The sequence below is a fragment of the Hyperolius riggenbachi genome, chromosome 5 (assembly GCF_040937935.1).
Source record: "Hyperolius riggenbachi isolate aHypRig1 chromosome 5, aHypRig1.pri, whole genome shotgun sequence".
In the NCBI taxonomy this organism is placed as follows: Eukaryota; Metazoa; Chordata; class Amphibia; order Anura; family Hyperoliidae; genus Hyperolius; species Hyperolius riggenbachi.
In genome coordinates, this window is record NC_090650.1 from 122,087,615 (window position 1) to 122,102,390 (window position 14,776).

Sequence of the window (14,776 nt, forward strand, 5' to 3'; positions counted from 1 at the left end):
AACCTGGGGTCCCTGTCACTCACTACCTGACCTGGGGGTCCCTGTCACACACTACCTAACCTGGGGGGTCCCAGTCACTCACTACCTAACCTGGGGGGTCCCTGTCACTCACTACCTAACCTGGGGGTCGCTTGTAACTCACTACCTAACCTGGGGGTCGCCTGTCACTCACTACCTAACCTGGGGGGGGGGGGGGTGCCTGTCGCTTACTACCTAACCTGGGAGTCCCTGTCACTCACTACCTAACCTGGGGGGTCCTTGTCACTCACTACCTAACCTGGGGGTCCCAGTCACTCACTACCTAACCTAGGGTCCCTGTCACTCACTACCTAATCTGGGGGTCCCTGTCACACACTACCTAACCTGGGGGGTCCCAGTCACTCACTACCTAACCTGGGGGGTCCCTGTCACTCACTACCTAACCTGGGGGTCGCTTGTCACTCACTACCTAACCTGGGGGTCGCTTGTCACTCACTACCTAACCTGGGGGTCGCCTGTCACTCACTACCTAACCTGGGGGTTGCCTGTCACTCACTACCTAACCTGGGGGTCGCCTGTCACTCACTACCTAACCTGGGGGTCGCCTGTCACTCACTACCTAACCTGGGGGTCCCTGTCATTTACTACCTAACCTGGGGGTCCCTGTCACTCACTACCTAACCTGGGGGGTCCCTGTCACTTACTACCTAACCTGGGGGTCCCTGTCACTCACTACCTAACCTGGGGGTCCCTGTCACTCACTACCTAACCTGGGGTCCCTGTCACTCACTCCCTAATGTGGGAGTTGCCTGTCACTCACTACCTAACCTGGGGGGCGCCTGTCACTCACTACCTAACCTGGGGGTCCCTGTCACTCACTACCTAAACTGGGGGACACCTGGTGCTACCTTAACTAGGGGGCACCTGTCACTACCTAAACTATCCAGGCCAGCCAGCCCAGCATCACCACCAACCAACCAGCCCAGAATCACTGTAAAAAAGGCCACAGCATCACCACAAGTCAGGCCAGCATTTACTTCAACCAGCCAAGCACAGCCCAGCATTACTGCCAGCTAGGTCACAGCATCACCGCCAGCCAACCCAGCCACAGCATCGGCCACAGCATCACCGCCAGTCAACCCAACAGCATCACTGCCAGCCAGGCCACAGCATCACTGCCAGGCCTTTCAGCCCACACATCATCCCCAATCCAGCCAAAAACAGTATTGCCAGGCACAGCAGCCAGTAGAGGAGAATTCAGAAGCCAGGTGAGAGGTGTCTACCATATTAAGGGGGCATTCTGCCTAGTTACGTGAAATGCTGTCTATTTATGTGCCTCATGACTGCTGAATTTGTCTAGTTGGGGGCCTCGTGAATGCTGAATTTGTCTTGTTGGGGGGCCTCATGATTTGTTGGGAGCCTCAAGATTGCTGAATTTGTCTTGTTGGGGGCCTTACGATTGCTGAATTTGTCATGTTGGGGGCCTCATGATTGCTGAATTTGTCTTGTTGGGGGCCTCGTGATTACTGAATGTGTCTTGATAGGGACCTCACGATTGCTGAATTTGTCTTGATTGGGGGGCCTCATGATTGCTGAATTTGTCTTGTTGGGGGTCACATGATTGCTAACTGCGAGACTATGGGAAAAGCTGAATCATCATCATATGAGACAATAGCATTAAACCTACTTTTTTAGCTTTTTAAAACAGAAAATAAAACTGGGAGGTTCTAAAAAATAAATAAATACATTTTCCAGGAGTAGGATGGATGAAATTGTTTATCTTCACAGTTTATTTAACTTGGATTCTCCATAACGTTCATCTATGAGTTAAAATGTTTGTACAGTATTTAGTTTAAATTGCTGTTGCCACTTTGCGATAGATAAGTGACTTTTGGGTTGCAGTTTGGGCACTCGGCCTCCAAAAGGTTTGCCACCACCGTCCTGATCTAATGTCCCACCATTGCTAAGTTCATGTAAATGTGTCTCCACCCATGACCACACCCACATTCTGCTCCATGGCCGCACAGTATAAGCTGTTCTCTAGTGCCTGCACTGTGTGCTGATCTACCTCCAGTGTGTACAGTATAAGGTGTTACTCTGTGCCTTTACTGTTTGTAAACCAGCTGTATTGTATGCTGATCCCTGCTACTTTCAGTATGTACAGTATTAGCTGTGAAGCCTGGTACACACATACAATTTTGATTAGCCAATTTTAGCTCTGTTCATCAAATTCATTGTCTGTTGGCCCACTTACTGCTTGGGGGTGGTAAAATTGGTCAGTATTGCGTATACATCTTTGATCTATGCCTATACTGATTGTAAATTATCTAAATAAAGGACAGGGGGCTCCATTCAATATTTCGATGGGCAGGCCCGTTATCTGTAGCTTACACCGCTGCTAAGTTCATGTACATTTGGCCCCACCCAAAGCCACGCCCACTCACTGCATGGTCACGCCCCCACCTAGTGCCAAATGGTGCCCCCGATCTCCAAGGACCCTCCAAGGACCCTAGGAACGCCCCTGTCAGATAAACAAGTCAAAATTCATTTGATTGTAAGTTTGTAACGATAGGTGTCAGCAAGTAACAGAGTTCTGATTATTAGGTGATCTGAAGTATAACCTATAATACAGATATATACCTGATTATATGGTGATCTGCAGAATCACCAATAATACAAGTATACCAGACAGCTAATGTGATAACAAAGTATAGTGCTTGGTGCAACAGTAGTACTGATAGGTTTAGCTATACCTCACCAAAGGAGCTGGTGGGCACTAACAGTACAGAGCCCCTCACCAGAGACAAGGGCCCTCTGGTGAGAGTAGAGTGGTCAGACTAATCAAGTTGGCAACAGACGGACAGATATGGTACAAAAGCAGAAGGCAAAGGCAAAAAGGTTTTAACAGGCAGAGTCGGCAGCAAGATCAGATGGGCAGAAGTACAGAATCACTAAGCGTAAGAGTAGTCAGAAGCGAGCAAGAGTCATACACAGATAATAAACAGTATTTCGATTATAATTATAGCTATCAAAAAAATCCTATCACTGTGTGAAATCCCCGGTTTCCTCCCGGATCAAAGCCCACCGGATCTATCTAAGGTCTGAATGCTAACACGAAGTATTCGCAACAGCAGACAAGTTGCAAGTGATTCAGCAAGGCTTAAGAAGCAGAGGAGACCCCTTCAGCACTCCCACTCCCATCAACCAATGAGGCGCGGCGAGCGTCTCCTCTGACGTCAGCCGACCGGCTGGTCAGCTGACGCGCCTCCTCCCCGCATAAAGGTCAATGCGACCTTGTGACAATGCGACCCTATGTGCTGCTGACAAACCCGTCCTCGGCGTGCTAGACGCCCGATGCCCGGATAGATCTCTAGGCAGGGAGATGGAGGCAGCTGCGGTAGTATCGCTGTTCACCGCAGTTGTCTCTTCCATGTTTGTTACAAAGTTCCCTTGGGAACAGATACAAATGTGAACTGCTGAATTTTTTCCATAAAGTGATGTGTAAATATTAGAAATGTTCCAAGACTATAAACATTAATAATTAATATAAATAAAATATACAGTATTATAAAATCTGGTATTACTTCTCATTACTTGAGAGGATGAAACTAGCAACCACATTGTTTTTTTGTTTAAATAATGCAGCTCTGTTACAACATTTAAAAGGTAACTTAAAGGGGCACTGTAGTGACATATAGTAGGATGCAGTCAATTATTCAGTCAATTATAGATATAAGAAGTTTTTCATATGCTATAAAAAGGAAAATTACCATAAAAGTGGGTATCACTTTTATGGTAATTTTCCTTGTTTCAGCATATGAAAAACTTCCTATATCTATATATTGTTGTACATTAGTATGTAGCCCCACCTTCCCAATGATAATTAGCCTAGGCTGTTTAGCTATGCAGAATTGTGCTTCCGGAGCATTCTGAGAAAGCAGGAATTATGTTCACTAGCTTCAGAATTCTCAGAAACAAACATATTACACTGACTAAATAATGTATAAATTAACACTGTAAAGAAAGAAGCAATTTTAATAATGACTATATATATTAAATATATTGCCCTACTGACGTTTCTCTTGTAACAATATATAATAAGACTGTGGAGTCCAGGTTTTAAGATTAGAGCCTCATGCTGTGTTGTCGAAAAACAATCAGAGTGCAGTAATGGAGCACGGCTTTTGCATGACAAAGGTATTTAGGAACTCTCACTACATGCATTTCTCTCCAATCCTTCTATAATTGTTAGGGCATATAACTAATTAAATTAGACTGAAAAAAATTGTAAAATAAATCGGTAAAAATTCAGTAGAACAATGTACGAATTTCCCTTTTAACTCTCAATTTTTCTTTCTCTCTCTTTTTTTTTTCTATTTGGATCTTATAACTTCTTATAACTATATCTTTGGATCTATAACTTTAATTTTGAATCTATTCTTCTCCACTTCCTTTCCTCTTTCACTTTCACTCCATTGTTTTTGCTGTTTTTGTAACATTTATTTGGGTGCTAACTTTGTAGTATGGCTTAATTTTGGTGCTGCCTATACCCTTTGTCTAAATTTACCTAATACCTAAATATATCATATATGGCTATATCTAACCCTAACTCATACCTGTTCTACATGTCTAACAATAACCTTGAAGTCTTCAGGTGGCCACTAACGGTCCAATTTCTAGCAAAAATCGAGCGATCAGAAACTCTGATTGGATTGCTTGTAAATAATCTCAGTTGATGGGCACAATCAATTACAAACGATTATAAAAATAGTCGTCCGACTGGATTTTCGTCTAACCAAAATTTGTATTTTCTTGTTGGTTGTGAAGCAAAGATTGGTTCGTTGATGGTGCAGTGAACGATTTTTCCTCCGATCAGAATTATCTGATCGCTCAAATGATTTTTCGATAGAAATTGAATTGTTAGTGGCCACCTTAACACTAACAATCCTTAGCATTTTGAATAATTCTCCTACTATACAGACACAAGGTCAAGGTGTTCAAAATTCCCAATGCCTAAAAAAATTCCCAAACTACTTTTGATTGCCCTAATATGCAATGTAATAGCTTATTTAGCATTGTTTCATATGTCATTCATATGTGGGCTGCAGAAGGTCCTACAGATCCACAGTAAAGACTGGTATCCTGGATGTAAAATTCTGACCCTGAGGGTCAGAACATGGTTCATACATTTAGGTTGTTATTTGATGTACTGGTAATGACAAAGACGAATAATGTGCGCTGCCGCTCACGTCATCCGAAGCTAACTGTGCAGGCGCAGTACGAAGTTTTCCTTGACGTGGGCGGGAGCGAGCAGGCATGCGGCCACGGCCACAGTTGGACGGCATGCCGTACTAGACCGGGGCCGGCGGCGGAGAACGGCGGATCAGAGGAAGACGGCGTGGGACATTACTGCTACAAGGGGCTGATAGAAGTCCCAGGTAAGTGGTGGTTTTTATCCTCAGCCTCCCCTACAAAACCCCTTTAGTCGGGACAGTGGTGGAACAACATTACAGAGAGAAGACCGGGAAGGCTCTATGGGATCCAGAGGCTACTGTCTTCTTAGGTAAGTATTTATGTTTTTTTTTTAAACTCGATTTAAGTTTCCTTTAAATCACTTAATTTCAAAATGAGGCATTTGTTGAAATAATATACTTTTATTTCCCTATGGCTTACATTCAAGTAATTTTGACCAAAAAAAGCATAAGGTCTAAATTTTTGGTTCTGCTCCTTCATAAATGCATTAAAGGGTCAACTTCTCGAAATTGATTATTTCTTTTACTGTTCCCCAAGTCTGCTCGTTAGACAGTATGCACACACAAACACCAATTTAAACTGATAAACAATAAACCTACAATGTGAAAATCAAAAAACTTTTTTTTTTTTTTTTATGAAATTGAAGAAAATTGCTTACTTTTCAGTTTTCTGTAGATTTTCTCTTTTGATGGCAATACTGAAAACAGTTATAGGCCCTTATTCAATTCACCTTTTCTCCAAAATTTTCTCCTAGGAGATAATTTTGCATCTTCTGTTTAAAATAACTTTTCAGCACATCAGCACTGCAATTGAAAAAAGTACCAACAAGTAGGTGAAAAACTACTGTCAAAATTATTCTGAATATTTTCTTGCTTGCTGGTGGCTTCCAATGGATTTTATTGGTAAGGTGTGAAAACATCACCTAGGAGAAAACTTAAGTGAAAAAGTGAATTGAATAAGGGCCATAATGTGTTTTTTTTTAGTTTAAAGGAATGCTTAAGTAAAAAAAAAATGAGTTTTACTCACCTGGGGCTCCTACTAGCCCCCTACAGCCATCCTGTGCCCTTGCAGTCTCGATTGGCACCTCCTGTCCTCCACCGGCAGCTACTTTCACTTTCGGCTACAGGCCTGGCAGGCCTGGCCACGAGTCTTCTTCTACACGTTCCTGTCTGCAATAATGCCCTCTATACAGCTATTGCGGACAGGAACACGAAGAAGCAGACGCGTGGCCAGGCCTATCGGGCCTGTCGCCAAAAATGAAAGGAGCTGCCAGGAGCTGTCAGGAGATGCCGATTGGGACTGAGAGGGCACAGTGTCACTTTAAACTCAACTCTCTAAATGGCAAAATGTGCTCAGGTCACACAAATATGAAATTGACCCAGTAGACCCAGTTATAAATGCGTTCATATGGAACTTAAAGATAACTGTCACAGAGATATTAAAGTATGTTCTACCTTGGTCTCGTGGCACTGAACCATGTGCAACTCTTAATAAGTGAGGTGATTAATAAGTAAAGTATTCATAAATAGTAGTGACTAACTTAGTTGTGCCACAGCAATGTGTTAATATATGTCTGTATAATATAACATCACAAATTACAATCAAAACATCCACATAAAAAGTTGATTTAACTCACTTCAAAACAGACATACATTTGATCCAACGAATCAAATGAAAATGGCAAGCAAACAATATGTGCACGTTATGGGAAATCCATATAACACGGATATTGGCTACAGTGGAAATGAATAGCTGGTACACAATATATATAAGAGCATCAAAGACCCATACACTAGGTCAAATTCTTGTATACGTGTCTACAATGTTTTCTACAAAATAACCAGTTGTACTTAGTCAAGACATTAAATTAACTAAGTAAAGCTGGTTATTTTGAATAACACATTCTAGCCCCAAGCATAGAAATGTGACTTAGTGTATGGGCCTTTGGCTGCTATATATCTGTGTGCCAGCTACACAGTCTTAAGTAGAATCTGTGACCTAGATGCAGAAGATCTATTGTCACTGAGACAGCAGAGTCTGTGGGTGCAATGATGGAATAGCATGGCAAACAGCAAGGCCGGCGTGAGTGCATGGTGGTATGTCCTTTCAGAGCTGCACAGCCACTAACAGGATGTAGATTCCAAGTACATCGGTACGGAAGTGGTTAATATCTTTTTCACACTGATCTGTTCCCTCCTAAACAGATAAGGGCCATAGCTCTAGCCCTCCCTAAGACCTGGCATGTCCCACATGACTTGAGACCCCTGGGCTGTTAGGTACTCCATAAACAGACCTCTGCAACCAATAAACATTCAATTCCTCATCAACAAATCACTGCATAAGGGCCGGTTCACACTTGCGGTTTCCTGCCAAACAGACCGGATGACCTGACCGGATCCGGACCGGATCCGGATCGGAACCGTACGGTTCTGATCCGGATCCGATCCGGATCCGGTCAGGTTGCATCAGGTGTTCATCAGGATGCGATCCGGATCCGTTTGGCAAAAGATAGTAGAAACCGAATAAAAATGTTGGGGTCTGGGAGGTCAGCAGAAGGTGGACCTGTGGAATCAGGCCCTCCGCTGTTTAGCACTCACCTCCACCTCCGACATACTGCCAACATCTCCAGCACGTTTAAAGTCACTGCTGCTCCACTCCAAAATGCTTGCCCATGTGTCCCCATCCAAAATCGCCGCTACAATACGCATAGGAAGTAGGGTAGAACATCCGGATTTTTAGCCAGTGTGTTGTGCGCTCTCCGGTTCTCATTGGTTTGTATTGGCCGGATGGTGCAGTCCGGCTCCGCTCCGGATACGGCTGCCGGAGGAGCCGGACCAAAAAATAGCGCATGTTGGATCTTATGCCGGAGTCCGGATCCGGTCCGGATCCGGTCCGGACGAAACGGACGCATGTGAACGGACGCATAGGCTTTCATTGCTATGCCGTGCGTCCGTTACGTCCGTTCTGCATGCGGTCCGGCTCCGGCACGGCGATTCCGGACGGCGACCGCTAATGTGAACCGGGCCTTAGGCTCTGCTTCTTCAAAACTAAAAATAATATTTTATTCAGTGATTTGTAGAAGTGCTTTTGTTAAGAGTGCCATCATCATTGCCAGATCTTAATCCAGGGATGGTGGCAGAACTGTGCACCTTGACAGGATGAGACCTAAACATAGTCCCACCATTTTGACTATTGTTAAAACATGCAAAAAGTCAAGTATAGTGCTTATTTGGAAGTAATGTCACACTAATTTATTGTCTACATTACAGCAAAGTGAATGTAGATATACAATACTGTACCTCCTCTGATGCAAACATTACAAGTCGGGCAGTACTTGAAAGTCCTTGCTCCTTTATGTTAGGACAGAATTTATACCTTGCTACATTAACAGCATACATATTGGAGACTGATCCACCTGCAGGAAGAAAATAAGGATTATGCAGACTTGAATAACATATGAAATAATGGGCAATGTTGCACACATGTGCTAGACAATTTGCTTAAAGCTCCACTTCCTTCAAAATACTGCATTCCCTACACACCATAAAGCATATAAAACATCATTTCTGCTTCCCACTAATAGGAACAATGATTGTTTCAGTCTCACTAGAGCTGATTCACAAAGCTTTTCTGTTGAATCATCTAACTTAACTTATTAACTCAAAATTAAACTTTCCTTAAATTACTTAACTCATGATTTATCTCTCCTTAATGGACTTAACGCATGCTTTATCTCTCCTTATTTGACTTAACTCATGATTTATTTCTCCTTCTCTGTTTATCTCATAGCGCCTTATTTCTATATCTCACGCATCAGCTCTCCTTACAGTTAAGATGAAAAATAAGTAAGCTTTGTGAATCAACTCTATTGTGATGTTTGTGTATATGTATATCTATAAAAAAAACACAACCTTTTAGCCTATTGCATTGTTAGTGGGTGTGGTTATAAATAATGGCAGTTGCTGCTGTGACTGTCTACTTTTTTTCCTTTCTGCCAGTAGTGAAGATGATGATTTAGTGGCTCATCGTGGATCAACAACATGAATAAATTACATGGCAAATATCAATCATTTCTTGATCTCTGTTCTATTTGTTAACTTCTTACTTTGCAATTTATTGGTTTCTTTTTTACCACCCTACTGCTATTTTCAGTTAAGTTCATCTTTAGGTCATATCTACCATCAATGTATGTTTTAATGTATTAATGTAATGTATTTCAGAAAAAAAATATCTTCACTGGATAGATACAATATCAAATTACACTACACGCAATAATGGAGTTCCCCTCTAGAAATAAATGTAAAAAAAAAATAACTGTCCAGTTGTTTGAACAATATCCACAGTATAGCAAATGGTTAAAATGTTCCTCAAGTAAACTCTAGGTAGTTATCCAAAATCCATAAAAAATTGTAATTTTCGCCAAATGTTTGTGCCAACAATCAGTACTCTATGCAGATATCTGCTCAGGTTTAGATATCTCGGTAGCAACCCTATTTCTTATGAAAAAATGCATCATTCATAATTTTACCTGGATAATAGGAATATGGAATTTCAATTTAATATTTAAAATGTGTCCCTAGCATTGCCCAAGACTAGAACTTGGTAAAGGGTACCTGAAATGATATGTGATATGATGAGATAAACATGAGTATGTACAGTTCCTAGCCTAACTAGAACAAAACAATGTTCCTTTTTTCTCACTGCAAGGGATAAGAATCTGTGGCTGTAAATTATATTTTCTCTGCAGTCCCACAGAAAATACATGTAATTCTCAGTGATAAATAAATAATTACACAGCATAAAACTTCAGCATATTAGAAAAAGCACTTCTAAGTGCAGAGAACAGATAAAAAGTTCAGTAGTTCAAGATTCGTCTCTGTGGGGGGTGTAAATTTATCCAGGTGATTATTTTGTATTCTTACTTTTGCTATTATAGGTTTCACTTGGCTGTTATAAGTTACATTGACTAAATACAACTAGAAAACAACTTTTTCTTAGTGTGTCTTCCTTCCATGCTGCAGTGCAACAGAATGTTAATATTCCAAATGAGGTGGTTAATTTCTATACACACTGTGACTACTGCTCTAAACCAAGAAATATGGTATGTAGCATTTTCCTTTTTATTCTTAACCAGTTTTAGTACTGGCTTGTGCAATTGGCGTACTTTACAAGTTGAATACCAGAACTCCTGAAATTCAGCTTTAATGAAAAGCTCCTATGTGATTTCAGAGAAATTCTCAATGGGAATCTAAAAAAAACCCTCTTAGCAGAATGAATGCAATAACCATAACATTCCATAATATCTGCTATCCATGAAAAGGGCAAAAGTAGCTGTAAAAGGCAAAACATGGCATAACAATAAATTATAGGGACCTTTGACCATACGTGTAATCACTTCCATAACACAGATAAGTGTCTTCACGTACATTTTCAATATGTCAAGTCTTTTAAAGCTAATTATATATGTCTGAGTGCCCTATGGAAGCTACATTGCCTGTTTTACTTTTATGTGTATGTGTTATGTGTATGTGTTATAAAGATGACATGCTGAAAATTTTCTTGCAGTAGATAAAATACTATGTAGCTAAAACAAAATAGAGAAAAATCTTCCACATTTTCACATTTTGTTTTAAAAATTATTTTTCTTTTGCCTGTTTGTAGAATTAAAGACTTGTTTGGTGGCACATACATAATTACTAAGCACCTTATTAGTAGCACCTGCTTATTTGCTTAATTGCGCTGTTATTCACCAATCATGAGGCAGAAGTGCAATGCACACATTATTACAGAAACCGGTCAGAAACTTCAGCAAATTCAGTTTAAACATCAATATGAGGAAAATGTGATCTTAGTTATTTCGACCATGGTGGGATAATTGGTGCCAGATAGTCTGGTCTGAGTATTTTTATAATTGCTAATTTCCTGGGATACTTGCACACAGTATTGTTGTATTAATAAATATGAGTGGTGTAAAAGAAAAAAAACTTACAATCCTTGCTAGTTCTACCTATAAAATTGTCTTCTTCGGAAGAAAAATCCCAAGAGAATGGCCAGACTTGTTTGAGCTGACAGAAAGACTACAGTAGACCGGATAACCCCTTTCTGCAGCTTTAAAGCAAACAAGCTTCTAAGACTACACAAGTTGAACAACACTGGGTTCTACTTCTGTCACCCAATACAGAGACCAGAGGCTGGAGTAGGTATTATTTGTTAATTACTATTTTTATTATATATTATTTTTTGTATTTATTCATATAGCACCAACATTTCCAGCAGACTGGGAAGCTAAATATTAGAAAGATGGGTACATATATATATATATATATATACACACTGCTGGTGAGTCGGGCGCGGGATAAACCGAATGATGGCTCACCCTGCTGCTGCTCAAATTCCTGGTGGCGTTAAATACTATTCTCCCTCCAAGTCATAGCAACTCAGAGGGAGAAGTAATTTAGGGCCAAGCAATTTCTGGAGCCCTGAATTACCCTTGTGTGGGGTGCCCACTATAGTATTAGTGCTACAGCGGCACCCAGCTAAGGCACTCAGGCACTCAACACTCAGCGTCAAGTGCCAAAACCACCTGCTTTATAGAATGATACTACACAATGGCCTCAATTCACTAAGCTTATCTCCTGTCTTTAATAACGTTTCTAGAGCTGTCACCATGGTGATGAGGCATGTAGTATTCAGGAACAGTGGTGCTCAAATACCCCTTTTAAAAATTCGAATTTGGTCGAATTCGAATAGTAAATTATTCGAGGTCAGTCGAATATTCGAGTCGAATATTTTTTACTATTCGATTCGACCTCGGACTTCGAGCTCACTATTCGAGTCGGTATTCGAGCTCACTATTCGAGCTGACTATTCGAATTGGCCCAAAATAGCTTCCAACACTTGTTTTGAGGGTGAATGATGCAAGAAACATCTTTTTTTCCAAGTAACAACAGCAAGTGATTATGTGGGGATGTTCCTTTAAAAAAAAATGTGGAAAGAGAAGTTGTGTCCTTAATTTGGTTCAGTAGTGTAGTGTTACTGTATATACTTGTTCTTCTTCTTCTTTATCTTTCTTAATCTTCTTCTAGATCTTCTTCTTCTTCTTCTTCTTCTTCTTCATCATCTTCTTCTTCTTCTTCATCTTCATCTTCTTCATCTTCTTCTTCATCTTCTTCTTCTTCTTCTTCATCTTCTTCTTCTTCTTCATCTTCTTCATCTTCTTCATCTTCATCTTCTTCATCTTCATCTTCTTCATCTTCATCTTCTTCTTCATCTTCTTCATCTTCTTCATCTTCTTCATCTTCTTCTTCTTCTTCTTCATCTTCTTCTTCTTCTTCTTCATCTTCTTCATCTTCTTCTTCTTCTTCTTCATCTTCTTCATCATCTTCTTCTTCTTCTTCATCTTCATCTTCTTCATCTTCTTCTTCATCTTCTTCATCTTCTTCTTCATCTTCTTCTTCTTCATCTTCTTCTTCTTCATCTTCTTCTTCTTCTTCTTCATCTTCTTCATCATCTTCTTCTTCTTCTTCATCTTCATCTTCTTCATCTTCTTCTTCATCTTCTTCTTCTTCATCTTCTTCTTCTTCTTCATCTTCATCTTCTTCATCTTCATCTTCTTCTTCTTCATCTTCTTCTTCATCTTCTTCTTCATCTTCTCCTTCTCCTTCTTTTTCAATATCGTCTTCTTCTTCTTCTTCACGTATTTCTCTTTTCAAATTTTTTTTTAAAGAAATGCAGCTATTTTTGAGCGTAACAAATAGCTGGTGGGCGCACGCATGTTGGAAGCGCCATTGTATGTGCTCCCTGGCAGTGGAAACACAAAGACAGCAGGAGGTAAATTCAGCAGCAGGAGGAGGAGGATGAGTGTGTGGCAGCAGGCAGTCAATGAGGCAGGCAGCTCGCCGTGACATAATAGCCCTGGTACCTAGCGGTGATACCAGGGCTGTAAATAAACACAACAGGAGGTCCCAGACAGCGGTCGTGCAGCCCACATTGTGTCCAATACACAACTGGGACAACACAGTTTTCAACCCGGGCACCTCAGAAAAATTAAACCTTTTTTTTTTTTTATTGGTTTTTTTTGGTTTTGGTTTTACAACCAATATAGCTATTGTTTTGACGTAATAGCTGGTGGCAGAGTGGCAGCAGAAGGTAATTCTGTGTACCCTGGCAGTGGGAAACACAGACAGACAGCAGCAGCAGGAGGAATGGAGGAGCAGTGTGAGCAGCTATTGTTGTGACGTAATAGCTGGTGGCAGAGTGGCAGCAGACGGTAATTCTGTGTACCCTGGCAGTGGGAAACACAGACAGACAGCAGCAGCAGGAGGAATGGAGGAGCAGTGTGAGTGTGGCAGCAGGTAGGCAGCGTGACATAATAGCCCTGGTACCTAGCGGTGATACCAGGGCTGTAAATAAACACAACAGGAGGTCCCAGACAGCGGTCGTGCAGCCCACATTGTGTCCAATACACAACTGGGACAACACAGTTTTCAACCCGGGCACCTCAGAAAAATTAAACCTTTTTTTTTTTTTATTGGTTTTTTTTGGTTTTGGTTTTACAACCAATATAGCTATTGTTTTGACGTAATAGCTGGTGGCAGAGTGGCAGCAGAAGGTAATTCTGTGTACCCTGGCAGTGGGAAACACAGACAGACAGCAGCAGCAGGAGGAATGGAGGAGCAGTGTGAGCAGCTATTGTTGTGACGTAATAGCTGGTGGCAGAGTGGCAGCAGACGGTAATTCTGTGTACCCTGGCAGTGGGAAACACAGACAGACAGCAGCAGCAGGAGGAATGGAGGAGCAGTGTGAGTGTGGCAGCAGGTAGGCAGCGTGACATAATAGCCCTGGTACCTAGCGGTGATACCAGGGCTGTAAATAAACACAACAGGAGGTCCCAGACAGCGGTCGTGCAGCCCACATTGTGTCCAATACACAACTGGGACAACACAGTTTTCAACCCGGGCACCTCAGAAAAATTAAACCTTTTTTTTTTTTTATTGGTTTTTTTTGGTTTTGGTTTTACAACCAATATAGCTATTGTTTTGACGTAATAGCTGGTGGCAGAGTGGCAGCAGAAGGTAATTCTGTGTACCCTGGCAGTGGGAAACACAGACAGACAGCAGCAGCAGGAGGAATGGAGGAGCAGTGTGAGCAGCTATTGTTGTGACGTAATAGCTGGTGGCAGAGTGGCAGCAGACGGTAATTCTGTGTACCCTGGCAGTGGGAAACACAGACAGACAGCAGCAGCAGGAGGAATGGAGGAGCAGTGTGAGTGTGGCAGCAGGTAGGCAGCGTGACATAATAGCCCTGGTACCTAGCGGTGATACCAGGGCTGTAAATAAACACAACAGGAGGTCCCAGACAGCGGTCGTGCAGCCCACATTGTGTCCAATACACAACTGGGACAACACAGTTTTCAACCCGGGCACCTCAGAAAAATTAAACCTTTTTTTTTTTTTATTGGTTTTTTTTGGTTTTGGTTTTACAACCAATATAGCTATTGTTTTGACGTAATAGCTGGTGGCAGAGTGGCAGCAGAAGGTAATTC

General features: G+C 41.6%; 1 protein-coding gene across 12 annotated transcripts in view; it reads right to left on the reverse strand.

The window, feature by feature from the left end:
* GADL1 (glutamate decarboxylase like 1) overlaps positions 1-14,776 on the reverse strand; it is a 437,687-nt gene that overhangs the window by 234,659 nt on the left and 188,252 nt on the right. For 9 of the 12 annotated variants that reach the window (XR_011020806.1, XM_068236211.1, XM_068236209.1 and 6 more), the window contains one exon: positions 8,532-8,647. Coding sequence is in view for 8 of the 12 variants with exons in the window: in XM_068236211.1 (XP_068092312.1) it covers positions 8,532-8,647 (116 nt within the window). In the remaining 4 variants the exon portion in view is untranslated. Of the gene's footprint in view, positions 1-5,890; positions 6,016-8,531; positions 8,648-14,776 lie in introns of those variants that run through there. The other 3 variants (XM_068236217.1, XM_068236219.1, XM_068236218.1) reach the window with 3 other exon arrangements.